Source organism: Tachysurus vachellii, chromosome 4 (genome assembly GCF_030014155.1).
Source record: "Tachysurus vachellii isolate PV-2020 chromosome 4, HZAU_Pvac_v1, whole genome shotgun sequence".
NCBI lineage: Eukaryota > Metazoa > Chordata > Actinopteri > Siluriformes > Bagridae > Tachysurus > Tachysurus vachellii.
The window spans coordinates 4,499,581-4,516,642 of NC_083463.1; the positions used below are offsets into that span (position 1 = coordinate 4,499,581).

At 38.5% G+C, this 17,062-nt stretch overlaps 1 protein-coding gene across 1 annotated transcript; it reads left to right on the plus strand.

Moving 5' to 3' along the window:
- The first annotated feature begins 444 nt into the window (after window positions 1-444).
- Window positions 445-12,075, plus strand: LOC132844243 (CMRF35-like molecule 8). Its single transcript, XM_060867478.1, has 6 exons — window positions 445-504; window positions 597-917; window positions 1,946-2,287; window positions 2,501-2,605; window positions 7,969-8,006; window positions 8,110-12,075. The coding sequence occupies exons 1-6, from the start codon at window positions 465-467 to the stop codon at window positions 8,329-8,331; spliced, it is 1,068 nt and encodes a 355-aa protein (XP_060723461.1). The 5' UTR covers window positions 445-464; the 3' UTR covers window positions 8,332-12,075.
- The last annotated feature ends 4,987 nt before the right edge of the window (window positions 12,076-17,062 follow it).

Genomic DNA, 17,062 nt, shown 5'->3' on the forward strand with positions numbered 1-17,062 from the left:
GAATCTGGTCCCTTATGAACAATTTACAGTCATTAGCAGATGCCCTTATCTACAACCAATTACAGAAGTTCTTTGCAGACCTACATATATCGCTAAAGATACAGAAAGTGTCGTCGTGTTATATATTTAGTGTTCACCGGCAGACAGAAGGGAAGACAGACAAAGTCCTGATCTCTCATTATGAACATTTTTATTCCTTCATGGTGAATTCTAATCACAATGTCAAACACTTGTACACATATGACTGTTTACACATCTGCATTACACTGATGTAATTTACACATATTTCACACACACTTCCTGTACAGCCCTTTCTAACACAAACAGAAGGGGAAATGGGAACAGCATTATTTCTATTTAAGACACAGAATAAGACACAGCACATTCAGAACAGGCACAGAACAGGAGATTTATTGTCTTTCTAAAGCAGAGTTGGTGTAGAGATCTGTGAGAGTGAACTCAGGATGAAGATCCTCCTCATCTTCACCCTCTGTCTCATCTCAGGTAAAGAAATGCACTTCAAAATAATCCTCACTACCAGCAGCAGTGTTTCATGAAGGAAGGTTTCACTTAGAAGGATTTTGGTGTTTTGTTAGATGGAGGAGCATCAAAGAAAGTAACAGGATATTCAGGAGGAGGAGTTCTTATTAAGTGCAAGTATGATACAGAATACACAGATAACCAAAAATATTTCTGTAAGGGTTCAATGTCAGCCTGTTCTGAAAAAATAAAGACAGGAGATAAAAACCAGTGGGTAAATTCAGGAAGATTCTCACTGTTTGATGACACCAATTCATCAGAGTTCTGGGTGATGATCAGAGAGCTCAATGTAAAGGATGCTGGGACGTACCACTGTGGAGTTAATATAACTTCAGGGAATGACATTAACACACCGGTGAAACTGAGGGTAAAGACAAGTAAGTCTCCCACCACTGCCTTCTGTTTATCTTCAAACATATCTAGTGTCATTAGCAGACATACAAAATACCAAGTAATAATGCTATTTTTAAATAACATTTCCATCCGTTTTTTTCTCTACAAGTTCTTTCAGGACTTTAAATAGTGAAATCATAATTTAATCTGTATTTTCTTTCTACATGGCTGAGACACCAACCAATGCATTTTAACTTTGATTCCTAATTATAATTCAAAATTAAAAGTCCAAGCCAATATCTGCACCTGTGTATTAAACTCACCTGTTTCCTGTGAATCCTCAGTTTCTTCTAAACTTCTCTTTGCAAGTTATCGTCATTCGATTGTATGTTTATGAGCTGCATTTTTTTTTGTCTTTTAGCTTAAGTCGTACATTTTGATTCCGATTGTCCTGCAAGCAGTATTGTTCAGTGTGTTCATTAAAGATCTAATTATAATTCACACCTAATTCACATTCTAATGTAGTATGAAATATAAAGATTTTTATGGAAAGGGTTTTTTCCAGGCTGCAAAGCATAAAAATAAAAACAGCACTGACTAATCACATGTTTATATTAATGTCCTCCCTGTAATACACTTTCATTTCTATAGTAATTCATTTACTGGTTTACTCATTCACACAGTCCTTATCTCGGTTTAAAAAGAACAGGCTATAAGAATATTATATATATATATATATATATATATATATATATATATATATATATATATATATATATATATATATATATATATATTGATAAGTGTTCTGAGAGGAGATGATTATTTCGGGTATCTCCAGTGTCATTTTTTGTTTTTTTGTGACAGTTTGATGCTGGAAAATGCTGGAAAAGAATCAACATAGGGTTGAAAACAGAAACTCTGCTTTGCACCATGCCAACCTTCTATTGTTTATTTTCCTATAAGAGCAGACCTTATGGTTTTTGTCCTTTTTTACTGCATTGCATGTTATTGATCATGATGGTACAGCTTTATTACATATAAACTGATCTGAATGGTTTTGGATATGCAGATCTGTCTTATGGGAAGTCCATCAGTAAGACTGTTCATGCAGGAGAGGATTTGACTGTCAGCTGTAAATACCCAGAATCCCTCAGGAGTGACCCCAAGTTTGTCTGCAGGTGGCTGCAAACTGCTGCTTGTTCTTATAATACATCTGTTAAAGAAAGTACAAAATATGTAAAAACTGGGAAAATATCCCTGTATGATGACAGAGAAAAACAAATCATCAGTGTGAGTATTAGAGATGTAACTGAGCAGGACTCTGGTGAATACTGGTGTGGAGCTGAAGTACCTTGGAGATCTGATCATGGATACAAAGTTTATTTCACACGGATCAACCTGACAGTTACTGGTGAGTTTGTAGAGACATGGAGACACACTGAATTAAATTTGTTTGACCTTAACAAACTTTGGTCGCTTTTCAGCTGACTTTCCTCCATCTTCTCATCCAGCAGGTGATTCTGCTCAGATGCACATAGTCTAACTACACGACTTTGATGAATCTAATCCCTTAAAAATGATCAGCATGTAAGTTAAAGTGACTGTCTTTTTGTTTCTCTTCCAGGATTTTCAGCTTCCACTGTGATCACTGTCTCTGTAATTCTGCTGCTGCTTCTGATTGGAATCATTATCCTCATTCTGACTGTACAAAACAGACACAAGATGCAAGGTTCTCACACTCAAACTACACACATGATAAATGATAAATGGGAAGATGTTTCCGATGCATTACAATCTAAAGAAGTTAATCAAAGATGAATTCATGAATTAACAAATGATTCTCGATTTAATCTCCACCTATTCTGTTTAACTGTTTTTTTTTCTCTAAAGAAATATTCCGATCTGTAGTAAACATTAGGGTACAGTCTGTGTGTGTTTGTGTGTGGATTAAAATAGTAATCCAAAAAAAGTGAAAAACAAAAACATTTTAGTAAAAAAACACTTACTGAAACCTGGTTCCATAAACAAGTACAACAAGTATCTAACACTTTATTAATGCACATTTTGCTCATAATAGAACACTCAGACTTTTTGGTGAGTCACCAACTAAATACATCATTTATTTTTTGTTCATTTTATAGTGAGCTGATGTATGCACAGTTCCTGTCAAAGTTTTTAACAGGTTTTAAAAAATAGGATTTAGATCTGAACTCTGATTATACTATTTCAAAATATAATAAATTTTCTTCTCCTGTAGCCATTTCTTTGGACTTGGATGACTCCCTCTATCCTGATTATAGCGTGATTCTCAGTTGAAGAGAAGTAGCTCTATTGCGTGATGCTACCACCACCATGCTTCACTGTGGGTATAGTGGTCTTTGGATGAGAAGTTGTCTGATTTTTGCCTCAAACATCTTTTTGTTTGCATAAAAATCTTATGCCCAATTAGTAAAATGTACCTGGATGCTTTACATTTTAGGGTGTCTGGTATGATATGGGGCTATGTGTATGTTGTCCAGTCAAGGTTATCTGTTTTCATAAGTCGTTTTGGATGTGCATCTGCCAGTGAGTGTGGTCAAGGGTCAGAAAAGCCCACAAAGGTGATGAAAGAGAGAGAGAAGTGCGAGAGAAGAGGCAAGCATGAAAAGAAACTGAACAACGGAAGGAGTTTTGACCCTTTGTAGGTGGGATTGTTCAGACTTTTTGTGCTCAGTTGGTCCCGTGGAATCCCATTTTCTTACACTATAGACTGAGTGGAGCAGGCCGAGCACATCAAGGAACCAGCCTCACTGGTGAAGAGGGCATGGTTTTATCCATTTCAGCTAATGCTAACAACACTTAACTACACGAGCTAGTGCATCGCCCCAAACACGGTTTGTGAGCCACGTTTGGCGAGCTGGAGCTTCACTGGATAACTGCGCTTTCAAATGTGTATACAATGGGTATACAAAAGTTACCAATGGGACATTGGGACAATGGAAACAGACACCTCGGCTGTTGTGGACGGACTTTTTGTGAATCAGAGGATCTTAAGTAGTGGGAAGCTACGTCGTCAATGTTATTGTCCTAACTCTTCAGCTTGGTTGTATAAAGTGCACCAACGGGCCGCAACAACAAGCACTTTGAGTTCTGGTGAGTTTGTTGTTTTACTGACATAAAGAGCACTGTTTGCCCTTTTACTTTATTTAAAGGCCTTAAAAATGCTATGTTCACTGCTCAGAGGTTATACAGTATTTCTGAGAATTTGTTTTTAAAGCTGCAGCCTAAGTATTGCAGGAAATAATTAATTAATTCTTATGTTCTATTTCATTATAACCTGGGTGAAGTGGTAACTTACTGTTATTGCATTTTCATGTTCTGGATATATACAATATGTACTAGTTTCAAAGTAAGTGTTGTAATCAGCAGTGGAGGCACCACACTACAAAATTCTATCAGATTGTTTAGTCACCTTAAATACTATTTCCCATTTTGTATTGTAAATCTACATCGGTAAACAGAGATCTGCCAGTTCACTATCCCACCACTGAGAAAACAGGATCCCGTTGCCCCACTGCTATACATATAATATGTTATCTCTAAGTAACTAATCAGGTTGTGCTAGTTGTGGGCCATGGTTGTCTAGGTTTCAGGTGACATCCACCTGTGAAAAAGGGGTTACATTTTTGGAGGCAATCCTGGGATTTTTTTCCCATAGTACTTAAAACAAGTAGTTATAAAATAAGTGTGGTTTTGTCACATGGTGTTAAACTTAGCAGAGCGCTACTGGATGTTAGTATTGACTGTGAGTCATGTGCTTGATTCAGTTAAAGTTCTGGGTCAGACCTGGAAACTTGGTCAGTGTGAGAAGACAGGTAAGCACTAATTTATCCTAGTGGAAACTGGTGTGGAGCTAGACCCTAGTTCTCTACCCCAGAGGTAGACATTGCAGGTGAAGTAGGGCCCTGGCCTGTTCATCTAGCGAGCCAGCTACTGACTGGGAGTCCTGCCTCTGACAAGGATGGTTTCAAGGTTAAGTTGCTGCCGTTGTTACAGCAAAAGGGAAAGTCTATGGGAGATGAGAGGGCTGTTTCTCTGGGTGCATAGCCTCCTAAATCAGATGTTAATTTAGAGTTCTAACCATTCATCCTGTAATGAGAAAGGCTTTTGAAACCATTAAACACACTGGTGTCTTGCAGAATGAGGTGGATAAGCATGGTACTGTATGGTTTGTTGATAGTAAGCCTGTTGTCTTGCAGTCTGGGCAGGTACTTCTTTGCCAGGGTTGGTAAAGTTTCTGGGCAAGCTGGATGAATCTTTGGTGCATGTGTACCAGGCTGTTAATACGCTAGCTGGTTTTGCTACTTTGGCACTTGAGATCAGGCCCGAAGTTCATCCAGTGTCTGATGTGCCTACTAAACGAATTAGGGTGACAGTGAGGAACATCTCTTCTAGGGAAGTGCAGGTAAAGAGAGGTAGTCCCCTTGCTCATACAGTACAGTATATACCCTGTAGATGGAGTACCACCGATCCTGTCCATGTGCATCTTGGGGGATAACAATGTGTTTTCTCCCTCTTCTTTTGATTTTGGCACCTCTCCTATGCCCGAAGAGGCAAAATGGTGCTTATGTGAGAAAATGATGCAGCGGAGAGAGGTTTTTTCTTGTCATGAAGGGAGGTTGGCTGTGCACAAAATGCAAAGCATGAGATTCAGCTGATGGACTCACAGCCTTTCCGAGAGAGACCTCTCCGCATAGCCCAAGCTGATTTAGAAGATGTGCATAAACATCTGCAGGAGCTTCAGAAAACTGTTTTGTAAAGGGGTTTTCAACACTGTGTCAACCTCTGAATGAGCTTTTGCAAGGTTGTCTGCCAGTTGTCTGCCAGAGGAAGACCTCGAATACACGGGTGAACCCAAGACAGATGGAGTGACTAGTGTGAGTGGGCACCAGTGTTGGTTTTTGCAGACACCCAAAAGCCATATGTGTTACATGTGGATTTACTGCTCTTCAGGCCCAGTCTTTCCCTATCAGAGAGAATTTTTTGAGGGTTGATTTTGAGATCAGAACTGACAACAATCCAATGACTTATATAAATAAGCAAAGCTGGATGGTACAGGTCACCATTGGTTGTCAGAATTATCCACCTATAACTTCAGCTTGAAGTACAAGCCGGGGCAAAGGAACCTGGATGCAGATGCACAGTCATGATGCGCTCACTCCAGCCTGACCCTTGATGATGAGTGGCAAGAAATTTTTTAATACCCATCTCTGGATCGATACCTTTAGATCCAGGACATGCTTTGTAAGCACTTCGAGGACCATGGCTTCAGTAGTCTGATGAAATCAAGAAAATCCCACAAAAGAAAGTTGATATTTGGGGGTTAATTACTGTATTATAATTTTTATTTATGACAGCTGTGTAATATTTACTGCAATGTCCCTGAGTGGGTGAGGGTTTTAATGAGGATGTGGGAGGCAGACAAGGTCAAATGCTACCAAAGAGCTTTAATTTACTTTCATTTTCAGCCTTTTAATTAAACACACACACACTCCTGCACACACACTCACTGTCAGGGATTGGAAAGGAGGGACCAAAGTGCAAGGATGCCAGAAAAATTCAGTAGGCACTTTAATATACAGCTGAGAGACCAAGTCTTAGGCAAGAGCCAGCACAAGTGGCAAGTCCAGATTTAAGACAAACAGAAAAGGCCCTAGAGTTCAAATCAACTACGGTGGCAAAAAGCAGGTGACTTGAATCCAACATAAATCAGAAACTAAACATAGGTCCAAAAGTAAGAACATAAACATTCACACGCAATGCCATGCAACATAACTGACAAGGGAATTAAAATACATAACTAAGAAAACACACCATGAAAATCAGCTGGCTGAGGATTAGCAAAATAACAATGAAATGAGAGTCATTAAATAAGCAAAAGGAATAACAACAGCTTGCTTGAAATTTAGAGTCCAAAATGCTGAGAATAATAAATAGAACAGTTTGTAGACTGGCAGCAGAGCAGGAAACAGAAAAAGCAGTTAAGAGTTTGTAAACGGAGCAACTAATAAACCAACAGAGAAACAGGCTCACAGTTTAGAGATAATGCAAATCCCACTGAGAAAAGTCATCCAAAAAAGGGAAAAAACTCACAGAGCAGGATGCCAATAATCCATGTAACAATAGGTAATTCAAGGGAAATAGGGGGTAATCCACAGCGAAATCCACGAAAGTTTCCAAAAAGTCTGAGAGGCGAACAGCCAGTGTGGCAGAAGGAACAAAACTGAAAACAAACCAGAGGTCAAGGGAAAGAAGCGAACCATGAAGGGCACGACAGCTCACAACAGAAACTTGAGAGACATAGATAAATAGTCTAGATGGGGTACAAAATTGTGGGTGCCCCAGAAGCGCTATGGACCCGATGGACACCAACCCGGAAAGGGAAGAATGAGCCGCACCATTACCATTGCTTCCACCATTACTTTTAAACAGGAATTTGAATGTGATGGGTTAATTTTGAACAGTCACTTGATCCATTATAAAAGAGTGCACACAACCAGGTTATTGTCAGTTTTTGTTTTTTACACTTAAAATGTTTCTGCTTGTTTTTCACTACTTGTTTTGATTCTTGTTGGTTATTAAATCACAGTACGGTGGTGTTTCGATTAATTACGTCTAATATTATCAGTAATTAGGGGGGCACGGTGGCTTAGTGGTTAGCACGTTCGCCTCATACCTCCAGGGTCGGGGTTCGATTCCCGCCTCCACCTTGTGTGTGTGGAGTTTGCATGTTCTCCCCGTGCCTCGGGGGTTTCCTCCGGGTACTCCGGTTTCCTCCCCCGGTCCAAAGACATGCATGGTAGGTTGATTGGCATCTCTGGAAAATTGTCCCTAGTGTGTGATTGCGTGAGTGAATGAGAGTGTGTGTGTGTGTGCGCCCTGCGATGGGTTGGCACTCCGTCCAGGGTGAATCCTGCCTTGATGCCCGATGACGCCTGAGATAGGCACAGGCTCCCCGTGACCCGAGGTAGTTCGGATAAGCGGTAGAAGATGGATGAATGATGAATGAATTATCAGTAATTAATACTGATTATGTGTCTGTTTATTTTCCAGCAGGCACAACTTTCCAAAATTCAGGAAATGACCAAGGGGTAATTGTCTTCAACTTGCATGTGTGTGCTCAGTACCAAAACTTACCGTCTTTCAAAAATAGAAAACATTTATATTTTTGTTTCTGTTCCTCTTTGCTCTCAGGTTTCTCTTGATGTTCATGAATATGAGGAGATTAAAGACACCAGACAACTTTCTGCCTCAAACGCTGAAGTGTCCACAGTTTACGTTACTGCTCAACTACCCACAATTTCCTCTGATAATCACGCTGCTTATGTAAAGACAGAGTTACCCACAAACATCTGTGATTCAGCTGCTCAAATGCCCACAATCCCTTCTGACCAGAACAACTGCTCCAAAGCTTAGTTACCTACATGTCTCTGAAGCATGTCTCAGTGCTTGACTACCGCTCTCACAGACCTCTGTGCAAATAACTGCTATTCTTCAGTTTTCTAGCAAAAACTTTCTGGAAACATCTAAAGAAGAATATTTGTGTACATAATTGCTCTGTTATGAAATATTTACATTAACATTTATGGCATTTGACAGACGCCTTAATCCAAAGCAACGTGAAAAAGTGATTTTAAGTCTCTTTCGATGAATACATTAACACTCGCTCACCAGGTTACAGACTTACAAAATTCAACAAACAGGGGAGTGATATTTCATATCATAAAAAGTGCTAGATATAATACATTTATGGCATTTTGCAGATACCCTTATTCAGAGCAACATTCAATGTTTTTTTATAAATATACACAAACAACAAAGATGTGTAGTTGCTAAGTCATGTATTTCAAGAAGACATATGTCTTCACACATTGTTTGAAAATAGCCAGTGTCGAGCTGCTCGGACCTCTAGGGGAAGTTCATTCCACGACCTCAGGGCCAAAACATCTCATAGTCTTGCTGTATACCTACCACTTATCCTGAGAGATGGTGGGACCAGCCGAGCAGTGCTGGTAGATCTGAGGAAGCAAGGTACAGTGCAAGCAGTGAAAACAGATTTGACGTAAGAAGGAGCTGGATCATTTTTGGCTTTGTAGGGAAGCATCAGCATTTTTAATCTGATGCATGCAGAATTTAGGCAGGCTGAAAACAAGTAGTGCAGCTGCATTTTGGATCATTTACAGAGAAGGAATTGCATTTATAGGTAGACCTGCCAGCAGTGAGTTGCAGTAGTCCATTGTTAAAATTACAAGAGACTGAAGAAGTACCTGTGCAGCCTGTGTGTACAGAATCCTTGTGATGTTTTAGAGAAGAAAGCGCCATTAGCATGTCACATTAGCAACATGCGAGGAAAAGACAGTTGGTTGTCAATGGTTACCCCAAGGATGCAAGCTGTAACCAAAGAGGAGATCATTTTGCAGGGATATTACAGGATATTGACCTGGGCATGAATCACCTGGGATGATTAGCAGTTCAGTTTTGCTGGGATTGAGTTTCAACTGATGAGCTTTCTTCCACAATGATATGTCTGACAGACATGCTTAGATTCAAGCAGAGGCCATGGTATCTGAGGGAGGAAAGGAGAAGATAAGTTGATTATCACCAGCATAGCATGTAACTTGACCAAGAGAGTGAGTATACTGGGAGAAAAAGAGAGGATCAAGTACTGAGCCCTGTGGGACACTAGTGGAGAGTCTGTGTGGAGCAGACATCACTCCCCTCCATGTTACCTGATATGGGTGACCTTCCAGGTAGGAAGCAATTCCTACAGAATCCATTCCCATGCTGATCTGCTGATCCCAAGACTCCTGAGGGTGGACAAGAGATCTTGCGGTTGATTGTAGGAGGATGAGGAAAGATGACAGCTTGTCTCATCTAGCAGCATGTAGATTCTAGGAATGCAGTTGTTAGGATTGCAAGACTGGATGAGTTGTAAAGCTGCTTCTGCTGCTATAGTTGAGAGATATGACAATGAAGGAGTAGGATAATCCTGGCTGTAAAATGTAGGTACAGTCAGGGCAGAAGTGAAGGTCTGGAAGATTTTCTCAATGTAAAAGAAAGCAAAGTCTTCAGTAGACAGGGCAGATGAAGCAGGGGGTGCTAGGGGGTTGAGTAGTGAAGAAAAGATTTTGTGGAGCTTCTTGCTTTTCATTCAGTCTGCAGAGAACTTGGCCAGGACTGTACAGTAAGAGGCAAGATCTGCATTGAGTGATTTCTTCCACTTTCTCTCTGCTAATCTTAGTTCTCTTCAATTGCTGCACAACACATCCAGAAGCAAAGGAGCAGAATTGGAAGTCAAGAAGGAGTCAGGATCAGGAAGAAATGAAAGACTTCCAGAAGCTGCAGAAGAACGGGAGATAGAGGGGAGCTTATGACTGGACAGACAAATTTCATCCTTGTGTGTTAGGAGTGTTGCTGTTGAACGTCAGGGGGAAGGAGTCCAGAAGAGTCAGGAGGGAAAAAGACTGAAGCTTGTCAGAGGGGAGGATTAAATCACTAAGCACTGTCAGAGGGATGCTCTTGGAAGGGAATGCACTGAGCAGTGTGTCCATTTCTTCCAGGAAGTCTCCTAGTGCACCAGGAGGACAGTAGATGAAAATGATGACAAGGATGATTGGAGAGGTAACTGAAACGGCATGAAATTCAAAAGAAGAAATGGTTACATTTATTTTGGTTATAGCAGAGGCATTCAATCACTATTTTATTGTTTTACAGTTGTTTTACACATAAGAGTTGTTTAACACCTTTACAGTTGTTTAACACATACGCTTTTCCAATAGACACAAGTCAATCCGTTTTCAGTTTAATAACCATCACAGAATCAGAGGTATCACAGATCATTAAATCACTTAGACCGTCTAGTTGTAAAGATATTTTTGGTATGGATACAGTGATGCTCAAGGAGCTTAGTGCAACAGTCACACGCCCCATTACCAAAATTATCAATTTATCAATTTCACAAAATATGTTCCCCAGTATGTGGAAATCAGCTGTTATTGTTCCCATTTTCAAACGTGGAGACCCTCATTCAAATTATTAACTATCTAAATACCACACCCTATGCTCTCCACCCTATGCAGTTTGGCTATAGAGCCAATTATTCAACCGAAACTGCTACTTGCTTCTTTGCTGAAAATATTAGAGCCTTGTTGGATTGAGGTGTGGTGGTTGGAGCTGTGTTCCTGGATCTTAAGAAGGCTTTCGACACTGTCAATCATAAAGTCTTGGTGACAAAATTATGCAGTTCCCAACATGTCAGAGTCTAGTCATTTAAATCAGCGGCTCTCAGTCTATCTACCGGTCTTCCTCAAGGATCAATTTTAGGACCTTTGTTGTTCTCACTTTATAAATGACCTACTGTCTGTCTGTGCAGATGTTTCTGTGTGTGTCTGTCCAGATGTATGCTGACACTCTCTGACACTGTAGTCTATGTTCATTGTAGGAATATTTCTCAGGTAGCTGCAAAAATCACTAACTCTATGGTTAATATCACAGATTGGTTGAAACATTCTTGCCTGCAGTTGAATACATCAAAAACAGTAGCAATGCATTTCACCAAGTCTAACAATAAGTTCAGTGTTGAACCAGATGTCTTTGTGTCAGGGGAAAGGCTACAGATTGTGTCAGAGTACAAATATTTGGGGATTGTCTTTTAAATCGCATGTAAAAAAGGTCTGTAATATAATCACATTCGACCTCAGTAACTTTAGACACATTCGCCATCAAATGTCTATCAAATCAATGCACTCTATGATTTTTTCACATATCTCTTACTGTTTGCCCGTTTGGTCACAGGCTAGTGTTACATCTCTGAAGCCTCTTCAATCACTTTACAAACGAACTGTAAAAATTCTGGATAGGAAATCAAACATTTCTCATTATTGTCCAATATTACAAAAATATAGATTACTCAGCTGGGAAAACATGGTAAAATTCTCAAATCTATTCTTGTTTAAAGTCACCTCAGACTTGCTCATTGGGGATACATTCATACACATTGTGAACTAAATCTATCTAATATGAATCTTGAATTTTGCATTCTATTAATCTTTATATTATTCTTTATATTAACCTTTTGTTCTATGTTTATGTTCTTAAAGCTGCTTTGAGACAATGTCACTTGTAAAAAGTGCTATACAAATAAACTTGAATTGAATTGAATTGAAGTTTATAAAATTATTCATGGTTTATCATCCCCTCCCCTCCATCAGTTTGTCAACATCTGAACAGCTGATCATAGTAGAACCAGAGGTGCAGTGAGGGGATATTGTATCATTCCCTTTAGGAAAAGTGTATTTGGTCAAACTGCTTTTTCTGTTCGAGCTACTACTGAGTAGAACCTTATCCCTATAAACATCAGATACCTGAACACGTATAGTACATTTAAGATCCAGTTAAAGAAATGGTTCGTTATTAACCAGAGCTGACAACATTAGCTTAGTTTTTGACCTGCTCTTGTTGCCCCCTGATGGTTTCTTGTTTATTGTGTATGTATGTGTTCATGTATTTGTCTGATGTTTGTTTGATTGTTGATGTGTTGTGTTTCTAATTTGTTTCTAATGTACATCATAGCTTAATACTTAGTACTTTTACTAAATGTATTGTAGTTGCTTTATTGTTATTTCAATATGTACTTTTATCTACTTTTATCTTTTTTAGGGTGACTATTACCATCTGTCTAGGGACTACAGGTGAAAAATAACCATCTGGCTAACTCTGGCATATTGACAGAAATGTTTAGTCATATGCATTGTCCCTGTAATAAATAAATAAATAAATAAATAAATAAATAAATAAATGAGACAAGAGGACAGGTGTGAAACACCATCTCCTTGACAACAGTGGACCTGTACTACCACCCCTGCCTGATTCTCATGGTGAGTACAAGAAAGCATAGGCAGAGGATAGAGCAGCCGGTGTAGCAGGGTTCTGTGTGGATATATAGGTCTCAGTAAGTGCCAGAAGAAGTAGTTGGAAGTTAAAGCCAAGGATCAGCTTTCCTTAAGGCAGACTGGCAATTTCAGAGCACACCTATCACCACTGTTTGAGACATATTGCACATGGCATTGGCAGATTTTTGTCCTCCTCTTTCACAACATTTGCCAGTTCCCAGTTCAGAGGAGATTGTGTACAGTCTTAGTTTTGCACACAAACCATGTGATTTTACATGAATTAAACTCACAATTTTACAGTAGCCTTTATTATTCAACTACTAGAAATTATTTTTATAGCAATGGTATAACTGTTAAGGGTGTGAAAAATGCACATCTGGTCCTAACCTCAAATCTTTAAGTATCCAAATATCAATGGTTGATTATAAGCAATCTTTCATACAGCCCTAAAGTGTAGACCATAATTGATATAGAGTGCACAGACTGAAGCAAACCTTAACTTTTCATCAGATTGAACAAAATCCATTAATCCTTTAAACATTTAATAATGCATTATATCACATGATAATAGACATGTAGTTGTTTGTGTCTGACTTTCTTCACAGTCAGAATCAGTGGGTGTGTTCTTCAAATGTGTTTGTGTCATGTCTTGCACCTTTAAAGGAGTTGTGTAAGAAAATACAGTTCATGTTATATATTACACATGTAACACACTAAATTAACACTGTATGGCAGTGTTATAATCCTCTTTCTGACTCAAACAGATGCAAGATTTAAGGATCTCACACCCAAACTAAACACATGATAAAATGATTAGAACAAACATGATGGGGGTGATGTATTTGATGCACAATAATCTCCACATATTCTGTTTAACAAATTTTTTCCACCTCTTTTTGCTTATTTTTATTTCCTAGATCTATTTGAAATATTATGGTGCAATATATATATATATATATATATATATATATATATATATATATATATATATATATATATATATATATATATGTACAGTATGTGTGTGTGTGTGTGTTTGGATTGATGTGTCTGTGGATTGATATAGAAACAACATTTGAGTTTACACTACAATTCCACCAGTTATAAAACAATGATAATGCCTCGTATGGGTCAGGAGTAATTGAAAAGTGAGCTACTGGAGCCAAATTGGGGAGATCAGAGTTGAGAGAGAGTACAAGAGAAAAGTGACCACCTGTCTCTCTAACTCAACCTGTGAGACACACGAGCTAAGTCAGTGTGCTGCCTCAACAGACATGGGACCCGAACCACAAGACACAGGCACTTGGCTGGAAAAACAGCCAAGCGGGAGCAGAGCTTCTGAAGATGTAATGTGCAAGTCGCCCCCATAATTTTTTTTCCCAATAATCTAAATAGATGGGATGAACAATTAACACACATATTTTGTTCATATTTGCGACACAAAATTCTTAGTTTGACTGCATGTACTGTATGTCTGTGTGTGTGTGTGTGTGTGTGTGTGTGAGAGAGAGAGAGAGAGAGAGAGAGAGAGAGAGAGAGAGAGAGAGAGAATGAGTGTTCTAAAAGTGAGCAAAGCCCTGCAATTTAATAATGTAAAATATTTACTGAATTTTGATTATTGACTTGATCAGTCTGTTTATTGAATCATGAATGTAAAAAATATTTGTACTGTGCTTTTTATTCATAAAAACTTATTTCCTGTCATAATATTTTAAACTAGACTTTATTATACAGAAACTATTACCAACCTTTATAGCAAATGTATAAAGTTACATTAATCAATTAATTATAATAAATCAATGAATTAATAAAAACAAGGAACAAAACAATAACTATTGCTCATTTGACTAAATTTCTTCAGCAGCAGCAGCTCCTGTTGTGAATCTGACCAAGACTCAGGAAATGGCCACACTGTAAATTTAATTAGTTAACCTTACTTTTAAAATAAAGCATGCAAACCGATTGCCTTAAAGAAACTAAGTAAATTGAAAATAGTTCAAGTTCAAGTAACTTAAAATAAACTGTAGTTAGTAATTGATCATTTACTTCAGAAAAACTCCTAACTTAGTGTGGACTACTTAGAGATAACTATTAAAAGCAACTACATAAATTGAAATGTACTATGCATGTATTCCAAACAACACATTTATGTAAGTTGAGCTAACGAATGGTTCCACTAATCACATTTGTAATTACACATAAATTAGTGACAGGTTCAATAAAACACGTTTTATTTATTAAAACTTGCAAAAAAAAGTTAATACATTAGCAAAATTACACATTTTTGGACAACAATTTAGACAATTTGGACAACATAGAATTAAAGCTATTGTTGAATAGTTTAAACACAATTTATAGACCAGACTTGCTGATAAAACTTACTGACCAAACAACCAACAGGTTGATAAGTGCAAAATGGTTTCATTTTGTAAATATATCAAGATAACAGCTCAGTGATATACACTATAAATAAATTAGCAGCCACTAGAACCAACAAGCTGACAATTTTAAAAGTGATGCTTGGATTACTTAACAAAAAACAACTGTATCCACTGTCATTAACAAATGAAAACTAATGGCAAACATCATCACTCTTACACCCTTGTTTATATTCTAACTCAGCAGGAGATTTTTAAGAGACTGTAGTTTTGGTTTCAGTTTGTTCTGTCCCAAGCCAGGTGTGCATGGTGGCTTAGTGGTTAGCACGTTTGCCTCACACCTCCAGGGATGGGGGTTCAATTCCCACCTCCGCCTTGTGTGTGTGGAGTTTGCATGTTCTCCTCGTCTCCTCCGGGTACTCCGGTTTCCTCCAAGACATGCATGGTAGGTTGATTGGCATCTCTGGAAAATTGTCTGTAGTGTGTGATTGAGAGTGAGTGAATGAGAGAGTGTGTGCCCCCTGTGATGGGTTGGCACTCCGTCCAGGGTGTACCGTATCCTGCCTTGATGCCCGATAACGCCTGAGATAGGCACAGGCTCCCCGTGACCCGAGGTAGTTTGGATAAGCGGTAGAAAATGAATGAAAGAATGTCCCAAGCCAAGCATCACTCTTTGAATACAATTGAAAGTGTTTTTCATGGCTTTTTAGATAATCCAAATACAAGGCATATGATGGCCCAAAGAAGAGGCAGATTGCTTGAGGTAGGTTTTCAAGATTACAATACTTCCCTCAACAATGGTGGCATTAGACACTGGTTCATAAAGGTTGGCGAGAGGTACATCGTCAATGACAGTCAGCAACCCAACAGATACATGTTCAACATCAACATCAGATCCCTGTATAAAACTTAAAAAACAGCATTACACAAGGAAATGTTAATAGGCATCATCATCTGTCATTTACAGTAACTGCCTACACATGGCATTTAAATGCTTTTAAAACAAAGGCATTGACTCATATGATTCATATGCTATGTTTTTGTGTGTGTTAGTCTGTTTCAGTGTATTTAAGATTTCATTGGTTCAACAGTCTTTCAGGCTTTATCAACAATGAGGATGTCACCGTTCATGCAGCCATGAAAAAAAAATCATGTGTTCCCTCTGTGCTGCCAGGTTTAAACTGATGTTTGTGTTTGTGTACCTGTTGCACTGTTTCTGAGAGTTATTTGTCTGCTGCTACATACAACACAGTGCCTTTAACAATTTCTGCTAATCGTTCAATATACACATGTTCCTCAAAAGTTACAAGATCCTCAATGAAAGGTTGAAGAACGTCTATATAAGCAGGGTGTTTCACAATGCTAACTGTACACAAAAGTGCAAGCTGGATTGGATGAACAGCTGACCGATATTTGGAGTCTAGATTGGCAATCACCCAATATATGGCATATATTTTGTGTTTTTCTTAGATGTTCCAATTGGATTAGCCACTTCAAACTCATCAATATGTAATCCAAGAGCAATCCCAAATTTAGGAAAAGATTTTGTTTGAAACGGGAGCCATCTCACAATGAGTGTTATTCTTTAGATTAAATCATCTCTGCATGCAACACCTTATCCAAAATGTCTTTACTGCTTAGCAAACCGGCAGCATTTAGAGTGTGGGGACATAAACAACGAAATCTTTGTCAAGAAGATACTCAACTGGCATAATAGTGCACAGTGCTGACTGATCATTTTTTGTACTGTGCTTTGGCTGTGAAAGTAAATGGAACTGGTTAATCTGCTAAATAACCACTTGTGTAGCACTGCCAGATATGTGCAGGATTGTTTGCATTTTAAAAAATAATGAAGCCAGGTTACGTTCCAATTGAAGT

Excerpts from the sequence above, each read along its gene's own strand:
- LOC132844243 (XM_060867478.1), top strand. The coding sequence starts at position 465 with ATGAAGATCCTCCTCATCTTCACCCTCTGTCTCATCTCAG. Across the intron at positions 2,606-7,968 it reads AAACAGACACAAGATGCAAG|CAGGCACAACTTTCCAAAAT; the intron begins GTTCTCACACTC and ends TTTATTTTCCAG. Across the intron at positions 8,007-8,109 it reads ATTCAGGAAATGACCAAGGG|GTTTCTCTTGATGTTCATGA; the intron begins GTAATTGTCTTC and ends CTTTGCTCTCAG.